This window comes from Vombatus ursinus, unplaced genomic scaffold (assembly GCF_900497805.2).
Source record: "Vombatus ursinus unplaced genomic scaffold, bare-nosed wombat genome assembly UNPS02014832.1, whole genome shotgun sequence".
In the NCBI taxonomy this organism is placed as follows: Eukaryota; Metazoa; Chordata; class Mammalia; order Diprotodontia; family Vombatidae; genus Vombatus; species Vombatus ursinus.
Genome location: NW_020954610.1, coordinates 3,624,663 through 3,649,170, shown reverse-complemented (window position 1 = coordinate 3,649,170; position 24,508 = coordinate 3,624,663). Strand labels below are relative to the sequence as shown.

The 24,508-nt window shown below is 36.4% G+C and overlaps 1 protein-coding gene across 1 annotated transcript in view; it reads right to left on the bottom strand.

Moving 5' to 3' along the window:
* Window positions 1-3,430: 3,430 nt before the first annotated feature.
* Window positions 3,431-24,508, bottom strand: part of LOC114025680 — a 176,953-nt gene continuing 155,875 nt past the window's right edge. The window contains exons 14-15 of the mRNA XM_027839150.1: window positions 9,859-9,969; window positions 3,431-3,949 (exon numbers count right to left, since the gene is read on the bottom strand). Of these exons, the coding sequence (XP_027694951.1) occupies window positions 3,838-3,949; window positions 9,859-9,969 (223 nt within the window). The 3' untranslated portion in view covers window positions 3,431-3,837. The remainder of the gene's footprint in view (window positions 3,950-9,858; window positions 9,970-24,508) is intronic.

Below are 24,508 nucleotides of genomic sequence, written 5' to 3'. Positions count from 1 at the left end.
TGATTTTATTGTAATAAATATTTTAGTGGAAATAATACTAGACATAAAATCAAGAAAAACCTGAGTTTGAATCCTATTACTGAAACGTTCTTGTTATTTGATTATGGGAAAGCACCTGATCTTTCTGAAATCTCATTTTCCTTTTAATAATAATTATGATTATAATAACAATCATGTATACATATAGTATTTTAAAGTTTGGGAAGCACTATGCATATATGTAATATCTATGTGTCTGTATGCATTTTATGTATATATGTTGTTGCTTGTTTTTTGTTTTTGAAGAGGACCGATGATATCACAGGGTAATGTCTTGATTCATGCAAGCATTGGATTTAAGTGAGGCAGAGTTGCACAAAGTCGTCAGCCTCACTCTTTCTTCAAAATAAAAGTCAGGATGACTGATGATGGCCTGGGATGCAGTGGGTGACCTTGGCATCTTCAATGTCTGAGCAAGCTCTAAGTTCATCACAGCATCTGCTTCAACCACTTTCATGGCTGTTGGAACAAATTCTTCTCATCCACCCATTCTACTGGGAGAAGTCTTCATATGCTTGGAGTAGACATCGCCATAACTAACCAATAGGTTTGAGGCTGATCTGTTATCTTCAACCTAGCATAGCCCATCTGCTGATACAGTTTACTGGGATATGGACACTGCCCAGGCTACAACTTCTTGGAGCCAGAGGTGAAAATTGAGTGCCAGGTGGACACCAAAGGTGGATGAATATACATTCACACAAATAGGTGCTACAGGTATTATTAACCCCACTTACAGTTGAGGAAACTTAGGCTGATGGAGGTTAAGTGAATCAAAATCACATAATTAGTATGAGTCAGAGGCAGGATTTAGACCCAGCTCTTCTTAACTCCAATCAACAATCTATCTCCTATGCCCACAATCATCTCTGTACAATGATGACCACACCTATTTTACAGGATCATGAGGATCAAATAGGGGAATGTGTATAACATCTAGATCAATGTCAGCAATTATTAGAGAGGCAGAGGTAGTTGAGTGTAAAGAGTGCTGAACTTGATTCAGATCCCACCTCAGACTCTTACTAGCTATATGATGATGGGCAAGTCACTTAACCTTTCTGAGCCTCAGTTTACTTATCTGCAAAATGATAACAATTACCTACCTCACAAGGTTGTTTGTAGAAAGTACTTCTCCAATTTTAAAGTGCTATATCAAGTTCTGTAATTATTAGACCTCTGATATCATTGGTAGAGGCAACTCCTGGGATGAGAAAACACCTTAGACTAATGAAGGTTGGCATCTTCTCTGCAACTTATAATCTTAGGGAGTTTCTCACTGAAAGGATAAATGGGTTCCTTGGGTTCACATAGCCAGGATGTGTCAGAGGCAGGATTTGAACCAAGGTCTTCCTGGTTCTGGGGCCATCAGTCTAACCATAGGACCATGCTGTCCCTCTACAGCCCTGATAAAGTTCTGCAAATGTCTCTCGAACTATAGTTCCTCTGTGACTTAATGGATGGCCTCTTCTGACCCCTTCAGCCTGGGAAACCCTAACTCTTGTAGAATCTCTTTGGGCAGTAACTACCCTTACTAATGGGCTTTATGTCCAATTACTGCTAAAAACCAAAGAGATCTCAGTAGAGTAAAAGGACAAACCTGGATATTTTCAAATATTAAACAGGGCTTATTTTAAGCAGGATTGCAGAGGTAATCACTTTTTGGTGAGCATGGAAAGGACAGACCGGTTGAAAAGTGTTCCTCTATGTGAAAGAGGATATTAGCCACATAGATCATAGTTCACATATACTCCTCAGTAAATGTCAAATGTTTCTTTCTGGAATAAATTTAAGGTGGTGATTTGTTCCCTTCAGTGAGTGAAAGAGCTGAGTCAGTCATATGGCTCACTCTTATCTTTCCTTATGTGATATTATTTTTTGAAAAATGCATTTAGGCTATTTTGACTCACACTTCATTCACATTATCTATTCCCTATTCTTATTTAGCATTTCTCCTTCTATGTTCTTTCCCCCAGCATTTCTATTACTTATTCCTGGGCTCTTCTCTTCTATCTTACCCCCAGGACTATTTATTTCTCACTACTTTTGTTTCTTTTATGATGAAAATTAAGTACAACATTTAAATGGTAAATTCTCCTTGCATTAGTCTTTCCAAACATAAAAGGCTTCTTCAAAACATCTGTAAAAACATGTATATATTTTCTCAAAAGGTACAGTAAATATGATGGCTGATATTGTGCAAGAGACATCTTATTAATAACTTCCATTCATAAATCAAATTGAGAAGTAGATCTTTAGAAATATTTCATCAGATGATCAGACTTAGCATCTTGACCCATTATGTTTCTTAATTACTATGTACAAATAATAGTATATAATTGGATAAATAATACATTGAAAATTAATTTCTCCATTAATGAAATTTTAAAATCTTTGATTCAGCTCTGGTTAAATATTTTGAGTATATTTGTCTGGTCGTTTTATAAAATTGTTTGATTTTTCCACATAATTTATGATGTGGTTTAACTTGAAGTAACTCCTTATGAATATACTTATAAAGATGAAGCTTTGGAATTCAATTTGATAATTCAACAAACATTTATTATGGTTTTTTATTTATTTTATTTATTAATTATTATTTTTTTTAATTTATTTTATATTCATTATTTTTTATTATATTTATTATGTGCCTAGTGGGTGCAATACAACCTGAAATCACTAACCCAAAACATGGGTGATTCCCCCAACAATATAAGAGGCCAGCACATAAAGTGATAAAAAAAGATACCCACCGTGAGCACATGGTATGTACTCTTCCATGGGCTAACATAACACCACTGGGGGCAGGAATATACCCAAAGACATGGGTATACATGATCAGGAAATAAGCAATAAAAGGCACATGCCAAGAACCACTATGACTAGGTTCTATGGGAAGCCTTTCCCAGTTCCTCTTAATTCTATTGCCTTCCTTCCATTCATTTCTTTCAATTTGTCCTGTTAGTAGCTTGTTTGTACATAGTTATTTGTATCGTCTCTCTTATTCAATTGTAAGTTCCTCAAAGGCAGGGCTTGTCTTTTGACTTTCTTTGTATCCCTAGCACTTAGCACAGGGCCTGGCACATAGTAGGTGCTTATTAAATGTTTATTGACTGATTGACCAGGGCACACATACTTTGTACTTAATAAATACTTGTTGACTGATAGATTAATTGATTGACTGGGTAAAGAAAAACAAATGGCAGTGATAAAGTTCATAATACCAAATACTAGCTTTTTCAAAAAAAAAAAGACAGATATTAGGATGTTATACTATATACTTTATTATTGTGTTATAATTTTTATCTATTACAGAAAATACACATTAATACATAACTGAACATATATATAAACATTCTTCAAAGTGTTTTCTTCTTATGTAAATATAAATCTCCAAAAATCTAATTCAGCAAACTTTGATTAAGCACATCCTATGTGCAAGGTATCATGGTAAGTTTTTGGTATAAAAACTGAAATAAAAAACACAAACCCTGCCCTCAAGAACTGCACTCCGGTAGGTTAGATAAGAGATACATAAATAGGCAAAGAAATTACATATAACAAGTGCCAAAGTAAAGTTTCAAACAAAATGCTGTGAGAAATTCCAAGTAGGAAAGATCATTCCTAGCTAAAGAAATCAGTTCTAAGACCTTATAACTGGGTCTCTCCTGTTGCATGAAGCTAAAGAAAATTTAGATCTCTACCTTACATGGAAATTTCCTTCTGACTATGATCTTAGACTTTACATCTTGACTGAAGCCTGCTGAAAAAATAAAATCCATCATTGCTGGAATTCCATTAGCAGGTGGAAGCAGAACCATCATGAAATATTTCCACTGTTTTATAAATGTCTTTTATTGAGCTCAAGTCTGGAGTGATATGGCAGCCGTAGAGATGCAGCATCTTCAATCTAAAGGAAAACCATGGCTTATGTGAAATGGGGGGAATTAAGCCTAGATAGAAAACACAAGGATGTTCTTGAAGCATGAAAAGTACTTAAAGCAAACCGGATTATTGGCTTATGTTTCTCAAAGGAGAGAGATAATACCAAACTTGAAAAGGACAGGCACAGAACTGACCCCTTTGGTGTCTGCTGAGGGGAGAAGAGCAGGGAATAACTTAGCTGTGGAATCTAGCATTACTCTCTGTGTAAGCAAGGGGAAGAGAAAGGTAATACATTCTTAAACATAAATGGAACATAAAGATGGATGTGAAAGGAGGGGAAAGATGATTCCTTTAATGGCGACAGCACAAGTGACATTACGTAATATTATGGAAATGCTCCATTTCCAAACTCCCCCTGCAGCCCAAACACCCTCCAGACCCAATTCAGACCCTCTTCTTCATGCTGTGAGAGTGAAGTCAAAAGGACAGAACAGAGGGGAAACTGAGGCATACAGAGGATGTAGACAAACAGTGATGATTTGGTAACAGCTTTCCTTTTGCAATTTTTAAAGATCCCAATTAGGAGTTCTTAACCTGAGGTCTGTAGATAGAATTCTGCTGGTCTTTAAATTTTGATGGGAAAAAAAATCACATCTTTATTTTCACTGAACTCTAATATTTAGTGTTGCCTTCAATTATTTAAAAGCTTTATTCTGAGGAGTCCAAAGGATTCACTAGTCTTCTAAGGGGGTTCATGATACATAAAAAAAAGATGCCTGATCTATACTGAGTCATTATAAAATATTCAGAGTTCATCTAAAACAGGCATTCTAGGAAAGGAATTTTTAAACTCTGGCAAAGATAGAGAGATGGTTATAGTCAGTCAACATATACTTATTAAAGGTTTACTATTTTAATGCTTATTGTATTAAGCTCTAAGAATTTAAAAATTCACTAAGACTTTTGGGACATCTTATATAACAACTTTCACTTGGCACTTCAAGGTTTGCAAAATGACTTGCATAAAATATCTCATTTGAGCCTCACAAAAATCTTGTAAAACAAGCATTACATGTGTTCCCATTTTACAAATAAGGAAAATGAGGCTTCGAAAGAGCAAATGACTTGCCCAGAGTCACACAGCTAGTAAGCATGTTTGTAAGGTGGGATTTGAACTCAAGTCTTTCTGAATCCAAGTCCATCACACTCTTCACTATACCACAGCATCCTTTCCTTTTGAATTATTTCACCATTATTTTCGAATTCATTTGGAAACTTTATAAGCATTGTTCCTGAATACAGTCTTCTCATTTCAAAAAAGCAAAATTAAATAATCTAAGATCGATGCTTGGACATTGAATATACGGCAAAATTGTAGCTTTCTAGTATTACTATTGAACCCCACCCCAAAACTTCTCTATCATGACTTTTATCCCCAGTGGTGGTAATAAGGGAAATCGTAGCTCATAGATGAATAGGTATACTTCCTTCCAAAGTAAAGTGATAGGGACTGAACTTGGGATTTCATTAATGTAGGAAACTCCTTCTACTAATGAAGATTGACACCTTCTCTGCAACTAGGTGGCTCAGTGGATAAGCCCCAGGCCTGGAGTCAGGAAGACCTAAATTCAAATCCAGCCTCAGACACTTACTAGCTATGTGACCCTGGGCAAGTCACTGAACCCTGTTTGCCTTAGTTTCCTCATCTGTCAAATGAGCTGGAGAAGGAAATGGCAAACCGCTCGAGTATCTTTGCCAAGAAAACCCCAAATGGGGTCATGAAGAGTTGGATACAACTGAAGGGACTGAACAACTGAGGTTGCTCAGTGACTTGCTCAGTGACTCAGTGAAGTAACTTGCCCAATCACACAGCCAATATGTCAAAGCTGGGACTCGATCTCAGGTCTTTCTGGCTTTGAGGCCCACACTATACCCATTATACCACACTTTCTCTTGGTTCTTTCCAAAACAACTAAAAATAAATTCATCCGTCTTCTTGGCTTTGAAAGCAGAAAGGCAGAAATGAAACTAAGACAGCTCCCAAGAATTGACGCTTTGAAGTAATGTTAAGGGATCCAATTATTTTGTTTCGACTACAGGGTCATGTTCAGATGACCCAGAAGAGAAAAGTAAAGCAAACCGGACAAGTCAGGGAGATGGCCACGATGCTATAAAACTACACTCTATCCTCTGGAATGTATTATGAGGTTCAATAGTCTTGGCAAATAGCAGGATGGAATAGTCAAATAAAGGTCAATTTTGCCACTCCCCTAGAGTCACAGTTGAACAATAATTTAGGACTTCAATTCTTAAACCAAGTACTAGAATTAGAGATACTGAAATCAGGATTTTGGGTGCTACCATATGAATTCACAGAATGTCAGGGCCCAGAGGAACCTCAAAGGTCATCTAGTTCTACTCTTTTATTTTACAGATAAGGGGCCTTACAGCAATCTGTTGAGGTAAGTATTATAGGTATTATTAAATAAATACATCCTATAAAGAAGGAATTTTAGGCTTACACAGATGTAATGACTTTCCCAAGGTCAAACAGATAGTAAGTTGCAGACCTAAGTCTTGAACTGAGGTCTCCTGCATCCCACTACGGTGTTCTTTCCATGGTAACCCCCCACCCACCCTTACCCTGTACCTTAATTTGCATGTCTTTAATGCTAAAGTATGAGATTAAGGTGACTTGGGAGAATGTATTAGAACATCAGATTACACAGAAATGCTAAAGGTCAAATCCACAGTACTCTATCACCAAGAGCTTTTTGAGAGAGTGAGAGGTGTCATACTTTTGGAGGTGGTTGTGCAGGGCAGGAACAATGTAAATTATATAATAAGATTGTAATTTTCTTTCTACTTACATAACCACTACTTCTCAGCCTCCTTTAGTAGATCACTACTCATAACATACTCTCTAGCTGTGGTTTTTCTCTTAGGCTCTGTCTTGGGTTCTTTTTTTTTTCTATATACTTTCATTATCAGCTCCCATAGGTTCAATGATCACTTGTATGTAAATGACATCTAGATAAATACAACCAGCCTTTTAGTCTCTCTCCTTTCACCAAATGCCTATGGGAAAATTCAGATTATACATCCCATAGGCATCTCAAACTCCCTTTATCCAAAATAGAAATCATTACCTTTCCCACAAAATCCTCCCTCTTCTGAACCTCTGTTTTTATCAAGGGCACCACCATTTTTGCAGTCTCTCAGGATGAAAGCTTCGGCACATCCTCAACTCTTCACTCTCCCTCGTTTCACATATTCAATTAGTTGCCAAGTCTTGTTAATTTCACCTTCCCAATATCTCTTGAAACCATTTGCCTCTCTATGCTCACATTACCCCAGTTCAGGCAATTGAAATAATCAGATTGATTCTTTGTCTTTTTTATTGATACTATTTACAATTAATTGATTTTTGTCCTAAATCATGATTCTTCATCTCTGAACTTAATTCAGAAATTTAGTTGGCCTGTAATGAATTAAGTTTAGAAATCTAATTCTCCTGTTAATTATTGTTCTGTTCTTGTGTGAAGGAAATCTGTTGTTACCTTGGAAGGTTGCAGGTGGATACCAGGGACCCTGGTCTAGTATCTTTACACCACCAAGCTATCTTTCATGAATGTCTGGTTTGTTATCCAAAAAACGTCTGATTTGCTATCTCAGTCCTTTAAGATGCTCAAACAATGAACATTTCTTAATCACAGAAGGGAAGGAGGGTGTTGTTACTAGCTCTCATTCCCAATTTCCACCCAATCATATTGTCTTCCATCTATGATGCTTCCTGTTCTCTGTACACCCCCAAACTATAAAAAAGTGTTGTTAAACTGGGTCTTAGCTTTGTTGGGGAAGCTGAGATCCTACTTATTGGTAAATTCAAGCTTTACTAATGAATTATTCATGCTAAAAACTTTGTGCCTCAGTCTATCATAATTTTTTTTAACTGTTACACCATAATTACCACTTGCCTAGACTATTTCAAGAGCCTCCTAATTGGTATCCCTGCCCCAAATCTCTCCCAACTCTAGTCCACCTTCTATACAGCTGCCAAAGTGAGAGCATTGGTCTGATCATGTCATTCCCTTCCTCGTTAGACTCCAGGGATTTCCTAATACTTCTCAGATCAAGCACAAGTATCTCTATCATTTAAAACTTTACAACCTGGCTCCCCTTCATGTATTCTGCATGCCAGGCTCACTTGGCTACTTGCTGATCAGCCAAGTTCCACCTACCATCTCTGTGTCTTTGTTCAGGCTGTGCCCCATGCCTAGAGTACAATCCTTTGTTACCACAATCGTGGGCTACCTGCAAAGCTCACTTTTACTGCTTTCTCCTCATAAGGCCTTTTTTTGATCTCCCTAGCTTTTGATGCTTCCTTCCTTGTATTTTTAAAAATTTGTTTATTTTGTATGTACTTCTATGGGAATATATTGTCTACTCCAACTCCCCACCGCTACAATCCTTCAGTCCTTGAGGGCAGGGATTTTTTCATCTATGTCTTGGATTCTCCACCACCTAGCCAGTACCTTACACATAACAAGTCCTCAACAAATGCCTGTTTACTGTTTGATTGGAAGGATTAGAAATCATCTAATTCAAATCCCTGAGACCTAAGGAAATTAAATGACTTGGTTACTACCCAGGTCCTAGGTTCTCCAATTCCAAATCTAGAACTCTTTTACCATTTGTTAGCCTTTAAAAGAATAATCATATTTTATTTTTAAAAAAGAGAGACTTTTCAATCAATGCTTTCATCATTACAACTGACCAACCTAAGTTAACTCTCTAATTCTGTTAATTACCTTGTTTATTTTGAGCTAATATATTCCACTATTCCATTTTGATGAACTTTACTAAACAGAACTCTCATTTCTTGAAAGGTTTCATGTTTCCAAAACAGACATATTCATTCTCATGGAACAATTTATACACTGGATTTGTCCAAACAAATTCAACAAGTCAATAACATATGAACATGTTAATAGCATACCTGAAACCAATATTACCAATATTATATATAAAACTATAAAATTTACAAAGTGCATTACATATATTATCTTAATTGATCATCCCAATAAACCTATGATGTAAGTACCATTATTATCCCCACTTAATACATGAAGAAACAGAGGCTGAGAGAAGCTAAGTGACTGGTCCAAGATCACATGGTCAGTAAGTGTCTGGGACAGGACTCAAATTCAGGTCTTCCTAACTCCAAGTCAAGAGATCTTTCTAATGTACCATATATCTGCCTGATATAACTTTTGGAAATTAATGATGAGTTAAATAAGGTGAATTTTAAGCATCTCTTCAAGATATATAATTTCAAAAACATAGAAAAAAATGCTGTCAGAGAAGCAGAACCCATAAATATAGTAATGATACATTAAAAGTAAAAAACAATCAGTGTAATTCAAAATGTCTTTTTAACTTATTTCTCTTGGCCAACAGCGTGGTAAAATGGAAAGAGCATTGTATTTTCAGTCTGAAGGGCCTGTTTTGGGGAACCTAGCTCTATTACTTAGCACGTAGGTGACCTTGGACAAGTTATAAACTTCCTAGGCCTTGGTTTCATCTCTAAAATAAAGGAGCTGGACTAGATAATGTCTAAGTTCCCTTCCAGCTCTAAATCCTAAGATTCTATGACAAAAACCAACATGCTTTTTTGGGAGAAAGAAAAAGAAATCTTTTCTGAATGTTTTTTAAAAAAAATACACAAAACTCCTAACACAAATAAGAAGGAAGTTCTCTATTATTCATTATATGATATATTCTTCAGCTGTTTTCTGGGAAATATTTTTGTTCTTATGAACAATAGCATACCACAAAACAGAAAAAAAAAAGGAAGCTGTATCAATAGGCAACAAATACATGGCTCACTTTAGGTTTTCTATTCATTTTTTTAAAGAAAATTTAAGGTCTTACCGTCTGCAATTTCTGCAAAGCTTTCTAACAACATCCAGGGTGATTTCCTTGCAGAAACTGAGTTTCACACACTCCAAAGTGACATGGCAATAGCTAGCCAACAAACTAACCCTGGAAAGGGAGCAAACAAAATGGGATAAAGGAATACAAGTCAGTTAGGACACCAAGCCAGATTTGGTTTTTATGGCTTCCTTCTCGTCAACAGTTATCTCAAATCACTCTAGCCAAAAATTTCATATTGGCCCCTACTAAATTTAAGGGCCTTCTTATGCCTTCTTCCCCTTTTCTTTCAGCTACTCATCATTTCCTTCTTTTCCTGCTGTTCTCATTACTAAGCTGAGGGAACAGAAGCTTCTCTTTATATCCAATGTGCACAGTTATAAAATTTTACTATAAAATTTTATATATAAAATATATATATTATAAAATTTTATATATAAAAAAATTATAAAATTTTACCAAAAAAATTACTTGAAAATCAAACAGAAAGAGAAAAGAATCTAGAGGGAAAGTATTACTTTGAACCCCTGAACAATCAGTCCACAAGCCTACTCTTCTCCAGGCACTGTGCTAAGCACTAGGGATACAAAGAAAGGCAAAAAATGGCCAGTCCCTATTGGGAAGAGACAACAAGCAAGCAACTATATATAAATAAGACGTATACAGGACAAATAGGAGATCATCTCAGTGGGAAGGCACCAAGATTTAAGAACTGAGATGCAGATAGCATCTTCCTTCATATGTCCTTTGTAGTTAATTTGGGTATTTATAATAGTCAAAATGACTTATTCTCTCAAAGTCATTCTTGAAACAAAATTGTTGTTGCTGTATACAACATTATCTTGGTTCTGCTCATTTCACTCATCACTATTTCATGCAAGTCTATGATCGAGCTCATCATTTCTTATACCACAACAGTATTCCATCACAATCATATACCACAACTTGTTCATCCAGAGAAAGAATGGATAAATAGAAGTATGTATAGAATGGTTTATATATATATATATATACACACACATATATATATACACATATATACATATTTATGTCTAATGGTAACTATGTCTAGGGCAGGGATGGGAGAGGGAAGGAAAAAAGGGGGAAAAAAGAAATTTGCATGATGACTTTATTATATATTTAAAAGGAATAATAAGTTGTACAAAATAGATTTGCAGTTTCATACACAATCTTTTTTTATTATACTACATCATGGAAATGTTTGTTTTATTCTATAAATTAAAAATTAAATGAATCTTAAAATTAAAAAAAGAACTGAGAAAGATTTCTTGAAGCAGTTTGAACTTCAGCTGAGAATTGAAGGAAGATAGAAGGTGGTGATAAGGAGAGAGAAAGTTCAGGCATTGGGAACAGCCAGCGAGTCAGAAGATGGAGTACGTTGTGTGAGGAACAGAAAGGAGGCTAGTGTCGCTGAGTGGAGGAATACTTGGAGGAGGAGGAAGGTATAAAAAGACTAAAACGATAGAAAAGGTCAGGTCATGAAGGACTTTAAAATCCCAAAAGAGAATTTTATATTTGATCCTGGGGGTAATAGGGAGCCACTGGAGTTTATTGAATAGAGGGCAGATATTGATTAGGCAGTGATATATGAACTCAAGACATCAAAGGCATTTTAAGGTATATGGAACAGATATCTACATGTACTCCTCAAATTATATTTATTTATATGCTTAAGTGTTGTATACTCGATAGACTATAAGCTCCCTGAGGACACAAACTGTGTTGTATCTTTGTGTCCTTAGCACATTGAACATAGTTGGTTTACTGAATGAATAAATGAACAAAATTTCTGAGAACCTAATTAAACACACATGAGGTTGCAGAAGGAAAACAGTTGAAAATTTATGTTTAGTAAAATCTTTTTTTATTGTACTTCTAACTGAAAGAGAAACTTAAGAATTCCAAATGTTAACAGTGATCATTTTCATAAACATACTGTTCATATTCTTAGTCAACCAAATAAGTAAAACTAAAGGTGTTAAACCTATGATGCCTTTAATTACTATTTATTTCACTTCAATCACGAATTATTCAGTTCACTTCAAAATCCTATATTTATCAGGTTCTCAGATTTCAGTACCATGAAGATATACATGGGTGCAGGGAGAGAAAGGAGAAGGAAAATCCAGAATAGAACCAGACTGAGTAGAAGGTGGATCGTCAGATACAAGAACTGGGAATAATATAATATTCGAATGTTGAGTCTTTATCTACCCTGACAGTGTCAAAGGAAGGATAAGGCAATGAAATGTAGAAGAGCTCAATATGAATATAATAATACTAGCACTTATAAAACAACCCAATAGAGTTTTAATTCTAAATTCATAGTGATTATTTTCCATATCACTAAATTAGGGGTCATATGCCTATAGTGTGTACATATATCCTGCTAATCATGGTGTAGAATATATATGTGGGAGGGGGGAAAGGGGGAAGAATTAATTCAAGCTTAGGCTGCTTCAAAAGCATCAGTTGTTCAGAGTAAGAAGCAGTATGATATACTGGAAACAGTCAGGAAAGCTGCGTTCAAATCCTAGCTCTGATACAAACTATATGATCATCATATGTTTTTTGGATTTCTGGAGCTTCAGTTTCTTCATCTGTAAAATGGAGATAATTATACTGGTACTATCTAAGCAAAGTGCTTTGACAGTCAGTCAGCAAGCATTTATTAAACGTTTACTATATGCTAGGCGCTGGAGATACAAAGAAAGGCTAAAAGACAATCTCTGATCTCAAGGAGCTCACAATTATGATTAATATCACTGCTATTGTTTGATATTATGGTCCCACTGTATACTGCCATGGTGAGAACACACCTGGGGTACTGTGTTTTGATGAGGATGCCATGTTTTTGGAAGGATGTCAACAAACTAGAGTGTATCCAGAGGATGACCATCATGTTAGTGCAAGGAATCAAAATTATACCATGCAGGAATCAGGTAAAAGAATGGAACATTAAACCCTAAGACGAAAAAATTATTTAGGGGCAAAATTATTGCTATCTTCAAATAGTTCATGTTGTCATGTGAAAGGAGTCAAAGTGTAGTCCTAAAGGGCATAATTAGGGATATTGGGAGGAAGTTCTAGAATTGAAAATTTAGGCTTGTTGTAAGGAAAAATTGCCTAATAATCAGAAATATCCAAATAGACTCTCAGAAGGTAGTGGGCTCCCCATCCCTGAAGGTTTTCAGTCAGAGGCTAGACAAGCATTTCTCCAAATTGTTTTGGAGGAAATTTTTGCCCAGGTATGAGTTGAACTGACTGAACTCTGAGGTCTCTGGCAACTCTGAGATTCTATGATAGCAGGAATAAATTTAATGACTGATACGTAGGTTCAAAAAGTCAATTGCACAAGTACAAGGTCAAAAAAGCAAGGTGACCAGACACACAGTGTGAAAAGACAATGTGTTTGAGTGGACTATAAGCTTAACACAAATCAATAATGGTATATGGCAGCCAAAAAAAGAGTTAAATTGCAATGAGAGAAAGCATCCAGGACAAGGAAAGTGAAAGGTAAGCAGTAATCTGTCAGACCTTGTCAGACCACATTCAAAGTACTGTATTCTATTTCAGAAGCCACCTTTTAGGAAGGACATTGGTAATCTGGAGAGTGTCCAGAGGAATGTAGGCAAGATAGTCAAAGCATCTTGAGTTCATGCCAAAGGAGGATCAGATGAGAAAACTAAGAATGATTATTCTAAAAAGAAGATTTAGAGGGGGCAAGATAACCATCTTCAAGTATTTGAGGGATTAGAGGAAGCTCTAAAAGTGGACTTGGTCTGTTCTGGTTGCCCTCAAAGAAAAGAACTTGCAATAATGCATGGATGTTGAAAAGAGGGAAACTGAGGTTTTATTTAAGGGGAATAAAACTTTCTAAAACTGAGAGCTGTTCAAAAGTGGAACAGACTAACTTAGGAGAACATGAGTTCCTTGTGGCATCTAAGTAGCATAGTGGACAGAGCTCTGGGCCTGGAGTCAGGAAGATCTGAGTTCAAATCCAGCCTTAGACACTTCCTAGCTGTGTGACCCTGGGCAAGGTACTTAACCACTGTCTACCTCATACCCTTATCTTTAAATAGGGATAATGAGAGCACAGGGAAGCTAGGTGGCACAGTGGATAGAGTGCCAGACCTGGAGTCAGGAAGACTCATCTTCCTGAGTTCAAATACTGCCTCAGACACTTTTTATTCGTGTGTGACCCTGGGCAAGTTACTTTCCCCTGTTTGCCTCAGTTTCCTCAACTTTAAATGGAGATAATAATAGCATGTACGTCCCAGGGCTGCTGTGAGAATGCAACGAGATAAAGTATTTAGCCTAGTGCCTGGCACATAATAAGTGCTATATAAATGTTAGCTGCTATTATTGTTGATTTTATTCCTTCTCACTAGCGATCTAAATGCAGAGACTGAACAACCACTTATAAAATGTTGTTGAGAGGATTTTTGTTCCTGTTTGGGTTAGAATAAATGCCCCTGAGATTCCTTCCAACTCGAAGATTCTGTGATTCTATGACAATGGAGCCTTCCAATATTGCTTCAGGTTTCATGTGATATAAATCAGTCAACAGCAAGCATTTATCAAGTGCCTACTAAGTGCCAGGCACTGGAAATGTGAAGACAAAAAAAAATGAAACAATTCAAGCTCTCAAGCACTTAATATTCTACTGGGGGAGATAATATGTACACATACAGTTACAAGCAAAATAAATATAAAGTAGTTAAACACAAGGTAGAAGTTTGCTGACTAAATAACTTCATAATAAAGTCATTATTAAGGGAGAACATTAGCAGTTGGGAAAACCAGGAAGGTTCAACTGTGTCTTGAAGGTTAGGGATACTATGAAACAGAGGTAAGAAAAGAATGTATTCTAGGCATGGGGCATGGATGGTGCAAAGTCACAGATGAGAAATTACGGGCCATATACAATGAACAGAAAGAACTCATATATACATATATATATATGTTTTATATATGTGTGTGTGTTTTATGTATATATATAAAATATTACTGAGAGGTAATAGAGAGCCATCAGAGTTTATTGAGCAGAGGAGAAACATATTTAGGTATCTGTTTAAGGAAAATCACTTAAGACACTGTGTGAGGCATAGATTGGAGTAAGGAGGGACCTAAAGAAGAAAGGAATATCCATTGGAAGGCCACTACCAAATCAAGGCAAGAGGTCATGAGGTCCTGAACTAATGTGGTGACTGTGTAAATAGAAATAAGTCAGATATAAGATGTCAATGAAGCAGAAACAGTAGTATTTGGCAAATAACTGGATATGAGATGTGAGGGAGAGTGAGGAGATGAGAAAAATACCGAGGCTACAAACCTAGAAGACTGAAAGAATGGTGCCTTGAAAGAAACAGAGCCATTTGGAAGAAGGGAGAGGGACATGTTTCAGGGAAAATATAATGATTTCTACTTTGGATATGTTGAGTTTCATATGCGTAGGGAACCTCAGGTTGGAAATATCTACCAGGTAGCTGTTAATGAAAGATGAAGGCAGAGTAGAGAGACTTGGGCTGGACTTATAGATATACAAGCTGTCTGCACAGAAGTAATAACTTCATGACAGCTGATTAGGTCCCCAAGAGGAAAAGGTCATAGAGGAGGACAGAGCATAGAGAGGACAGAACCTGGACATATAACCAATAGGTAGGGAGGATATGGAGGAAGATGTAGCAAAAGAGACCAAGAAGAAGTAGTCGGATAGGTGTGAGGGTACCCAAGAGAAAAGTCACCAAAACTCAGAGAGAAGAAAGCATCCAAGAGGAAAAGGTGGTCATCAGGGATCAATGATACAGTCTTTCTCTGTAGAGAAGGATAAAGATTATTACAACTTGAGGGAGATAATAATTTTGACATGCTTTGTCCTGATTAGACCATATTTAGAGTACCATGCTCACTTATGGGTGGCACACTTTAGAACACAACCAGGAAAGGATAATCATAAATGCCAAGAAGCCTGGAAAGCCTACCAATATGGCAGTTCAGAGAAACTTGGGGGTTTTAGATTTAGAATGGACATTATAACTAGCTTCGTGTATTTGAAAGGTTCTCATTTAAAAGAATGACTAAATTTGTTCTCTTTGGCCCCACAGGGCAAGAGAAATAATAAGTAAAAGCTGCAGAGAGGCATATTTCATTTTGATATAAGGTTAAAACTTCATAATAATTAGAGCTATCCCAAAGTAGAACAGGCTATATTCTGAGGTAGTGAGTTTCCCATCACTGAAAGTCTTCAAGCAGTAGCTAGATGACTAGTTATTGGAGATGAAGAAGAGGAGGTTCCTGTTTGGTTGTGAATAAAACTAGATGACCTCTAAGGTCCCTTCCAGCTAGGGAATTCTGTGATTCTTTAAGGCTAGCCGCAGTAAAAATCATCCAAAGTGTAAGGCCCGGAAGAGAGGTAAGAGAATGAGCATGAGTGATAATGGATTTTTCCCTAGAAATCTCTAAGAGGAGAATGGATTCTGGAGCTTTCTGATTCAGTTTGTATTGTAGGCTGGATTTTTTAAAGTTCATAAATGAATAGTGTTTTATGGTCCTGATGAACCTAAGTGAAGTTGCCAAGATGGAACTCAAAGCCCAATTCCCATCTTGAGCCCTGAAGGCTGAATTAGAAAGGGTATCTTCCTGACCTCAATATAAATCCATGACTTTCACAAAGGAGAGAAAAAAGTACTCCAGATGGTCTGTATTAAAAGCATGAAATTCTTCCAGACTTAGGAACAACTCGTTAATTATGAAATCTATTTTGCTTGCTAAATATATTTCTAAACGCAAACATGAAACTCAAATTGACTACACTGCCCAGAATGTTTGCTCATAACTACCTATTCATAGAAATAGCTGTTTGAATTTGAGTATAGAAAGTACCAATAAATATACTTCCATTATTTAGGGATAGGAAATGGACCTGTGATTTCATTAGGATAAATAAAAATGTACCAGTAAATGTTTTTTTCTAAACTTAATAGAACTAGAATATTTTTCCCTCAGCATTTATTAGGTACCTTCACAAATTTCCTACTAGAATATCTCACTATGGCACAGAAGTGATTCTAGTTTCTTTTTTTTAATATCATTGCTATCTTTTCAACTTACATCAAGTCATTACCAAATGATGTATCCCCATGAGTCCTCCTTTATAATAAAGAAAAACAGTTTAACAAAACCAACCCAAAATGACTATGCCTTATAGTATTGGTGGCATTTTAAAGTTTTCTACAGTTTCCCACATCTCTACTGAAAGGACAGAACCAAGTATCCTTCTTTATCCTATGGGAACAAGATCTGACCAAGAGTCCTTGAAGGCTATGTGCCAGGGGAGAAAAAGCTCTCCCAGGTTCTAGCATGCTAAAAAGGCTTCCATTATATTTCCTGGTACAGTATGTGGGTGCTATCTGAGGACCACATTCCAATTAAGTATGGAGAGACTCATTGCTATCAGGTGGAATACTGTGGGACAATTTTTTTTTTAACAGTGGCAAGTCATGAAACAAAAAAAGGATGCAAAATGACCTCAGTGCTATATATTCCCTTCCCCTCTGCTTTCCTCTGCTGTCTTCCCTTCAGCCATCCATACAGGTCTTCTTGCCATCTGACCAGACACTGTTGATGGACCAGCATCCTATGTAGAAGACTTACCAAATCATTGCTATTAATTCTCGGGGAAGCTAATTTATTCTGCTTTGGAACTCTTGCCCTGAGGTTGAGTTGTCTTAACTAGTGACTAAATGAGTACAACTTTGACTAGCCCACTATATCTAGGCAGCCCATGTCCAGACCAGACTGTATTTTATAGCATGTCTAGATATCCATGTGGACCATTTATCATTTGTCTTGCTGCTCTGTGTTCCTCTCCTACATTATTCCCCATTGTTTCTCATCTCTTGCTCTGAACATAGTGTTCAACACTTTGGGTATGTCAACTGATTGTTCTATTGATCAGTTAACCATCCCTATGATTTTCTAGAAAAAGACCCCTTCCCAAGATACCATTACCATCCTATATGTGTTGACTTCCCCAATTAGAACATAAAGTTCTTGAGAGACCTTGCTTTTCATCACATTTTAAAAATTTCTTATCTAAGTATTAAATACTGTTACATAGTAAATACAATTTTTTTATTATGGTGGTAGAGTGTAAATGGTAAAAACTGATGAAATGTGCTAAAAAATCACAGTTTGGGGGCAATAAAATAACAATATTTAGGTACTAGTACTCTAAAATATGAGATCCTTATTTAATGACAAGTTGACATACTAATGGAAGAAATGAACCATATAAATATTGGCATTCTCAATATAAATGAAACCAGGAGATATAAGGAGAATGAAGCTAAATGGAGGGATAGTTAATAGGTTCTCTTTGGAGAGTGAAAAATAAAGGTTGAATCTGAGTCAATTTCATCACGCATCAAAAGGCAGCAAAATCATTACTTCATGGGACACCTGGTTCTATTGTACTTCAGTGCTCGTGATATACATAAGCAAACTGAATACCACGAAGATAACTGTGGCTTATGTGCAAAGAGACATTGCAGAGGATAAGAAAGTAGAGATTTTACAAAAAACTTGTAGAACCCCCCCAAATTGAATCAATACCAGCTTGAATATCTAGTGACTTCAATGCAAAAGGGAGCCTGGGGAAGGATGGCAAATATAAAAATGCATTTGCCATATACACACATATGTAAATATATATATATACACACATACACACATATGCATGTGTATATAGAAAGATAAGGATATAGAGATAGATTTAGATATGTAGACATACTGCCTATAGATACATATAGATTGTTATGTCTATATATCTACATATAAATATATGTGTGTATGTATATGTGTGTATACATATATGTAAATACTGAAGAAAACTGGGAGATCCTAGTGAACACTAAAAATTGCACAAAAATGCAATTGAGTATATTAATGCACAGGAAGTAATTAGTTATTAATATAAGTTATTCCAATTCACCTATTAGTGTATAGGCAGACCATTAATTTCTTAGACTACATATCAAAGCAGGCATCAAATTTGAAGAAAGGATGTAGGTAAGAAGGACATATGTGATGCAATTACAAAGTTCCAACTGGTCGTATTCAAACAAACTACTGATGCTAAAAAACGGTAAAGGAACAGTGACATTGACTAATACCACATCATATGAAGGCAACTGCCTCAATAAGGAAGCTGAAAAAAACAGTGTAAATCTCATCAACCAGAAAACTCTCGATTGAAGCAGAGATAAACAGCCAAAGTGAACACTGGGTTTAGAATATAAAGTCAATTTCAAAACTTTATGGAAGAGAATGTGAGAGGCCATATGACACTGTGGATAGAGAGCCAGCCTTCAAGACAGGAAGACAAGTGTTCAAGCCCATCTTCTGACACTTACTGCCTAAATGACACTGGGCAAACTACTTAACCTTACTACCAATGTAAGATACAAGACAGCTGCCAATCAGCATTGATAAAAGAGAGTTTCCTTACTGGTAGTTCCCTGCACCAAGGAAATCACAGAAATGTGTTTTTTTTTAATGAAGAGGATGGTAGAAAATTGATGATATTGATGCATAAAACAATGAGGAGAGGGGACAAAATTTTTAAGAAAACTTGGTCTGAGATCCAATTTCTCTAGATAATTTCAAGAACATTTAAAGATGCAGTTGGAATGTGAATAACATGGAAAAAAAGATGTCTCAGAATTTCTTTATCTTTTTTATTAACGACAGCGGAGATACTATATATGTACTCTAACATCTCAGTCCCCAATGTGCTGAATTAGGAAACAGGAATAGAACTGAGAAAATGAATACAAGAAGTAGTGGGATAATACCTGTGCAAGTACCAGACATAGAGTATACTGAGGAATATAAAAAAGGGATTTGTTCAAAATGAATGCAAAAAATCATAGACAGCATTGTGACCAAACAAAAACAATAATCAAGAGGGCATCAATAACTACCGACTCATATGCCTCCATTTTCAACCTACATATCTTTATGGGGATGATCTGTGCACATTATCACATGCATCCTCAATAAAAACATGAGAAGGGAACTGGAAGGCTTTTGTAAATTATATTATAGAGCAGTAGTATCACACTTAAATAGAAACAGATCCCTGCAGGTGACATATTGACTTAGAACACTGGAAATCACCATTACCTATGTTTTATTGTATTTTTATTTATTTTGTTAGACATTTCCCAATTACATTCTAATCCAGTTCATTTTTGGGAATTTTGCAGGCAGTGAGTTTGACATCTCTCTTCTAGAGCATACTATGACTTCATATAAACGAATTAAAAGGCAAAGAACACAAGATCCCACTATGTTTACTCTTTATTGATTATAAAAAGGCATTTGATTTGGTGGAACAAAATGATCTTTAAACATCTTGAAGAATAAAAGTCCTAAAAGACTTTCCTTAAAGACAAGGTGTTTTTCAGTATATGTTATGACCATACAAGATTTCCTGAAAAATTCAAAGCAGTGATATCTTTGTTCAGATGGAGATGACTTTTGTGATCTCTGATTGTTATTATGAGGCAATATATACATCAGGAAGATGGTTTGATTACCAATGGTATTTGTCTCAGTCATGGAGGATATCCTCCATAAAATAGAAGGATTCCCTATTGATGATGAAATCCCCCAGAGATTCTGTGGGTTACGTGATGAATTAATCAAGTCTCAGAATTCTGTGGAACCTCCTAAATGAGATTCACAACCATTTGAAAATTCACACTGGAATAATCAAGTGGATGAAAGATGCCTACTGACATTTGTATTATGGAATTGAATGGGCAGCCCACTGAGTTGATCTATCACTACTTTTATTTTGACCAGACTCTAAGATGGACTTTGAGCTGGGCACAGAATTAAAAGAATTAAAGGAGGAAGGGAGTGGATAGGATTGTATTTTGGAAATTATCCTTCCAAAGACCACAAGCTCTTCCCTGAAACAAAAATCTATAATTTTAACACCAGTATTCTTGCAGAGATATTATATGGTTGTAATTCAATCAATCAATAAGCATTTATTAAGCACCTACCATGTACCAGGCACACTACTAGATGCCAGGGATAAAGAGAAAAGCAAAACAGTTCCTGCACTCATGGAATTTACATGCTAACAGAGAAAAAAATATGCACATATATAAGCATATATTAAAAAAAATACATACCAAGCAGATACAAGGTAACCCTGGCACGGAAAAATAGAACACTAGCAGCTGGGGGATCTGAAAAGGCCTCCTGCAAAATGAAGAGTTTAACTCAATCTTGAATGAAACTAGAAATTCCAAGAGACAGAGATGATGAAGGAGCGCATTCCAGGCAAGGAGGCAGGGGTAGACTGTGAAAAGACAGAGAAGAGAAGATGGAGCAGCTTGTGTGAGGGAAAGCAATAAGGCCAGTTTGATAGAACTAGAATAAGGAGAGGTATAATATGTAATAAGTCAGGAAAGGCAAGATAGGGTTACTTCATGATGAGTTTTAAAAGACAGATGAAGAAATTATTATTTTATCCTAATGGCAATAGAGAGTCCCTGGAGTTTACTGAGTGGGTGGGTGGAGGACATGATAACATCTGCACATTAGGAAAATCACTTTGGTAGCTCTGTGTAGGAAGTATCAAAGTGGGGATAAACCAGGCAAGGAGAAGGTAATAGACTAGGGTATTGGTTGTGTAAGAGGAGAGAAGAGAATGACAGAGTGAAGAGATGTTATGGAGGTAAAAGCAATAAGATTTTGGAACTGCTTAGATATGTCGGGCAGGGGAGAGGAAGAAGTTAAGGATGACACAAAGATTCTCACCCTGATTTGCTGGAAGAATGGTGATGCCCTTAACTGAAGAGGGAAGTTTGGAAAAGGGAGAGAAGGTCTAGGAAAAGAGGTACTAAGTTCTATTTTGGACATTTCAAATTTGAGATATTTTCAGGATTTTCATTTTAAAATGTCCAGCAGGCAATTAGTGATTTGGGACTATCGTTTTTAGGAGAGAAAGTAGGGCTCAATATATGGATTTAGGAGTCATCTGTGTAGAGACAATAATTAAATCTCTCAAAGCCAATGAGTTCATCAGCTGAGAGATTACAAAGAGAAAAAAGAAGATGACCCAGGACAAATCCCTGGGTTACAACCAAAGAATACAAACTCTAAAGAATCAAAATGGCAGGTCACCTAAAGGGCAATGGAAAGACGTGCCACATTAGTTTATTGCCAAAAATAAAAAAGCAACATAGCATAGGAGAAGGAGAAGTGGGCTAGGAATTAGAAGACAGGTTTTAGCCCTAGCTCAAACACTAGCTAACTATGTGATCTTAGGCAAGTCTTTTAGTTTCCCTTGCCCTCAGTTTCCTGATCTGTATCATGAAGGTGGGGACTAAATGATCACTTCTCTTTCCTGGCCATGATAAAAAACCATGCTGCCTTGCACTCTGGCTATACTCCTCATGCCCTTCCTATCAGGATTTGGATGCTGCCCTGGTACCCTGGGCAGTGAGTATTTGCCTCAGAACCAGGTCCCATGCCACTTCTGTGATATTTCTTACTCTCAAGCCATGGTGGTACCTCCCGCCATCTTCATCCCTCCCTTATTTATTGTCCTACCCTCATTAAAATGTAAGCATCTCAAAGCAGGAGTTGTCTTGCTTGCTTGTTTTTTTGTATCCCCAGTGTTTAGTACATACAGTCTTGGCACATAGTAAGCACTTAATAAATGCTTTTCTTTCATTCATTGTAAGGTCAGTCACTGCCTTCTCTAGAAATCTAATACTCCAAGAATTAGCTATAGCAATCAAGTTTGCTAAAAAAGCACTAAAATTATAGTTTATCATAAAGACTTAAAGAAAGTAATCATTTTAACTGTAATTGGATTTCTTCATGTATGTTTAAGACAGAAAATCAAAGAAGGATGGAAAACTTCTGGCCAAGTAAATTAAAAAAGTACAAATTTTGAATGACATAAATAAGAGAATCAATTTAAGTCAGTCAACTGAAGTATCTCCTGCTTTATGGAATTAGATGCACTCCAGGAAAACTGGCTCTAAAATGAATGCCTTAATAGTGAATTCAATTTTTCCTATTGATTTCTTTCATATAAATCAGGCATATATGTTCCTGTGGAAAAATACCCTGGTAGAATGTCAGTCATCTTTTGTGGAGAAGAAGCAGAGTCAGTCCACCCCAGATGGAAAATTCCTTAGAGAATTATAAGGCTTTCCTTACATGAAGAAGTACTTGGCATAATAGTATAGAAAGAACACTGATACGGGAGTCAGGCTACCTGGATTATTTTAGTCCTGCCTGTGCCAACAACTAGCTTTCTGACTCCAAAACTATGCCTCACCACCACCTTCCTGACATGTCACCATGCTTCTCTCCCCAGGTACCCTACTTTCCACCTCCTCCTTTGGAAACAGTAATCAAGTCAATATTACAAATGCTTCAGGAAGGACATGTCAATCAGTTGCCCTGTAGATCAATATCATCAACTCTGTGACTCCTAAAACTCAAAACTTACTTCCTTGGGCAGCATCCCCCTGTATTATCTTCTGTTAGAATGTGAGTTCTATCAAGGAGGGTTTTTTTTTGCCTCATTGTTTATATTCATTTCTCTTACATTTAACATAGTGCCTGACACATATTAAATTCTTAATAGCTGCATTTTATTCACTCATATAAATGTGAGCTATTATTATTGTTATTATTATACTGACCTTGAAGTAGAGAAAAGAAAATGGGAAAAAGACACAGGAATGACTGGCTCAGCAGATGCAGGGAGGAAAAGGCCAAAGAGACCAACACCATGACTAGAATCAGCAGAATTTACAGTACTATATTCACAAGCTAGCACGAAAGCCTATTAATAATTAGCAAAGGCTCACTTCATGATTATTAGAGTATAGCAGATTAAACTCTAAAAATAAAGGACGACTATCTAATTTACACATCTACATTCCCTCCTGGTGTCTATTGGCAACATGGAGAAGATGACTGAAACACCATAAAAGGAGTTACAAACTTTACCCAGGACTCACTCTCTTTTTGTGGGAAATAGAGAGCAAAAGAAGGACTCAAAATCTGAATAAGCACAACTACATGGTATGTATTCTAAGGGATTCTTGGGTAGCCCTGAACAACAAATAGGCATTTCTTGAGAGGCAACAGAATCAGCCACAGAATAATGAGAGAGACCATAACCAGGGCTACAACTGTGAGTGCATTGAGGACCAGGATGTCCCCTGTTTGTAGGTTGAGATGTCATAGATGCAAGATTAGTGTTTTGTGTAAGGGATGAGCTTGTTGACCTTTGCAGTCCCTTTGATGTACTCTAATGGTCCACACCAGGACAGGCAATTCAGGTCAGGATCACATGCCTCAGAAAGACACAACTCCCTTGACATTGAATGAATAGATCTCAATTAGAGTTGTAAGTAAATCTCTCTGTATCTTGGTGGGAAATCTCCCACAGAGTTTAATGGGAAGATAATTTGGTTCTCACTCTTGAAAGCTTGGTTATTTAGCTGTCCTCTCTTATCTATATTATTCTATTAATGTTTGTTCTTATTTAGTTACCTTTAATTTTAACTCAACCACAAAT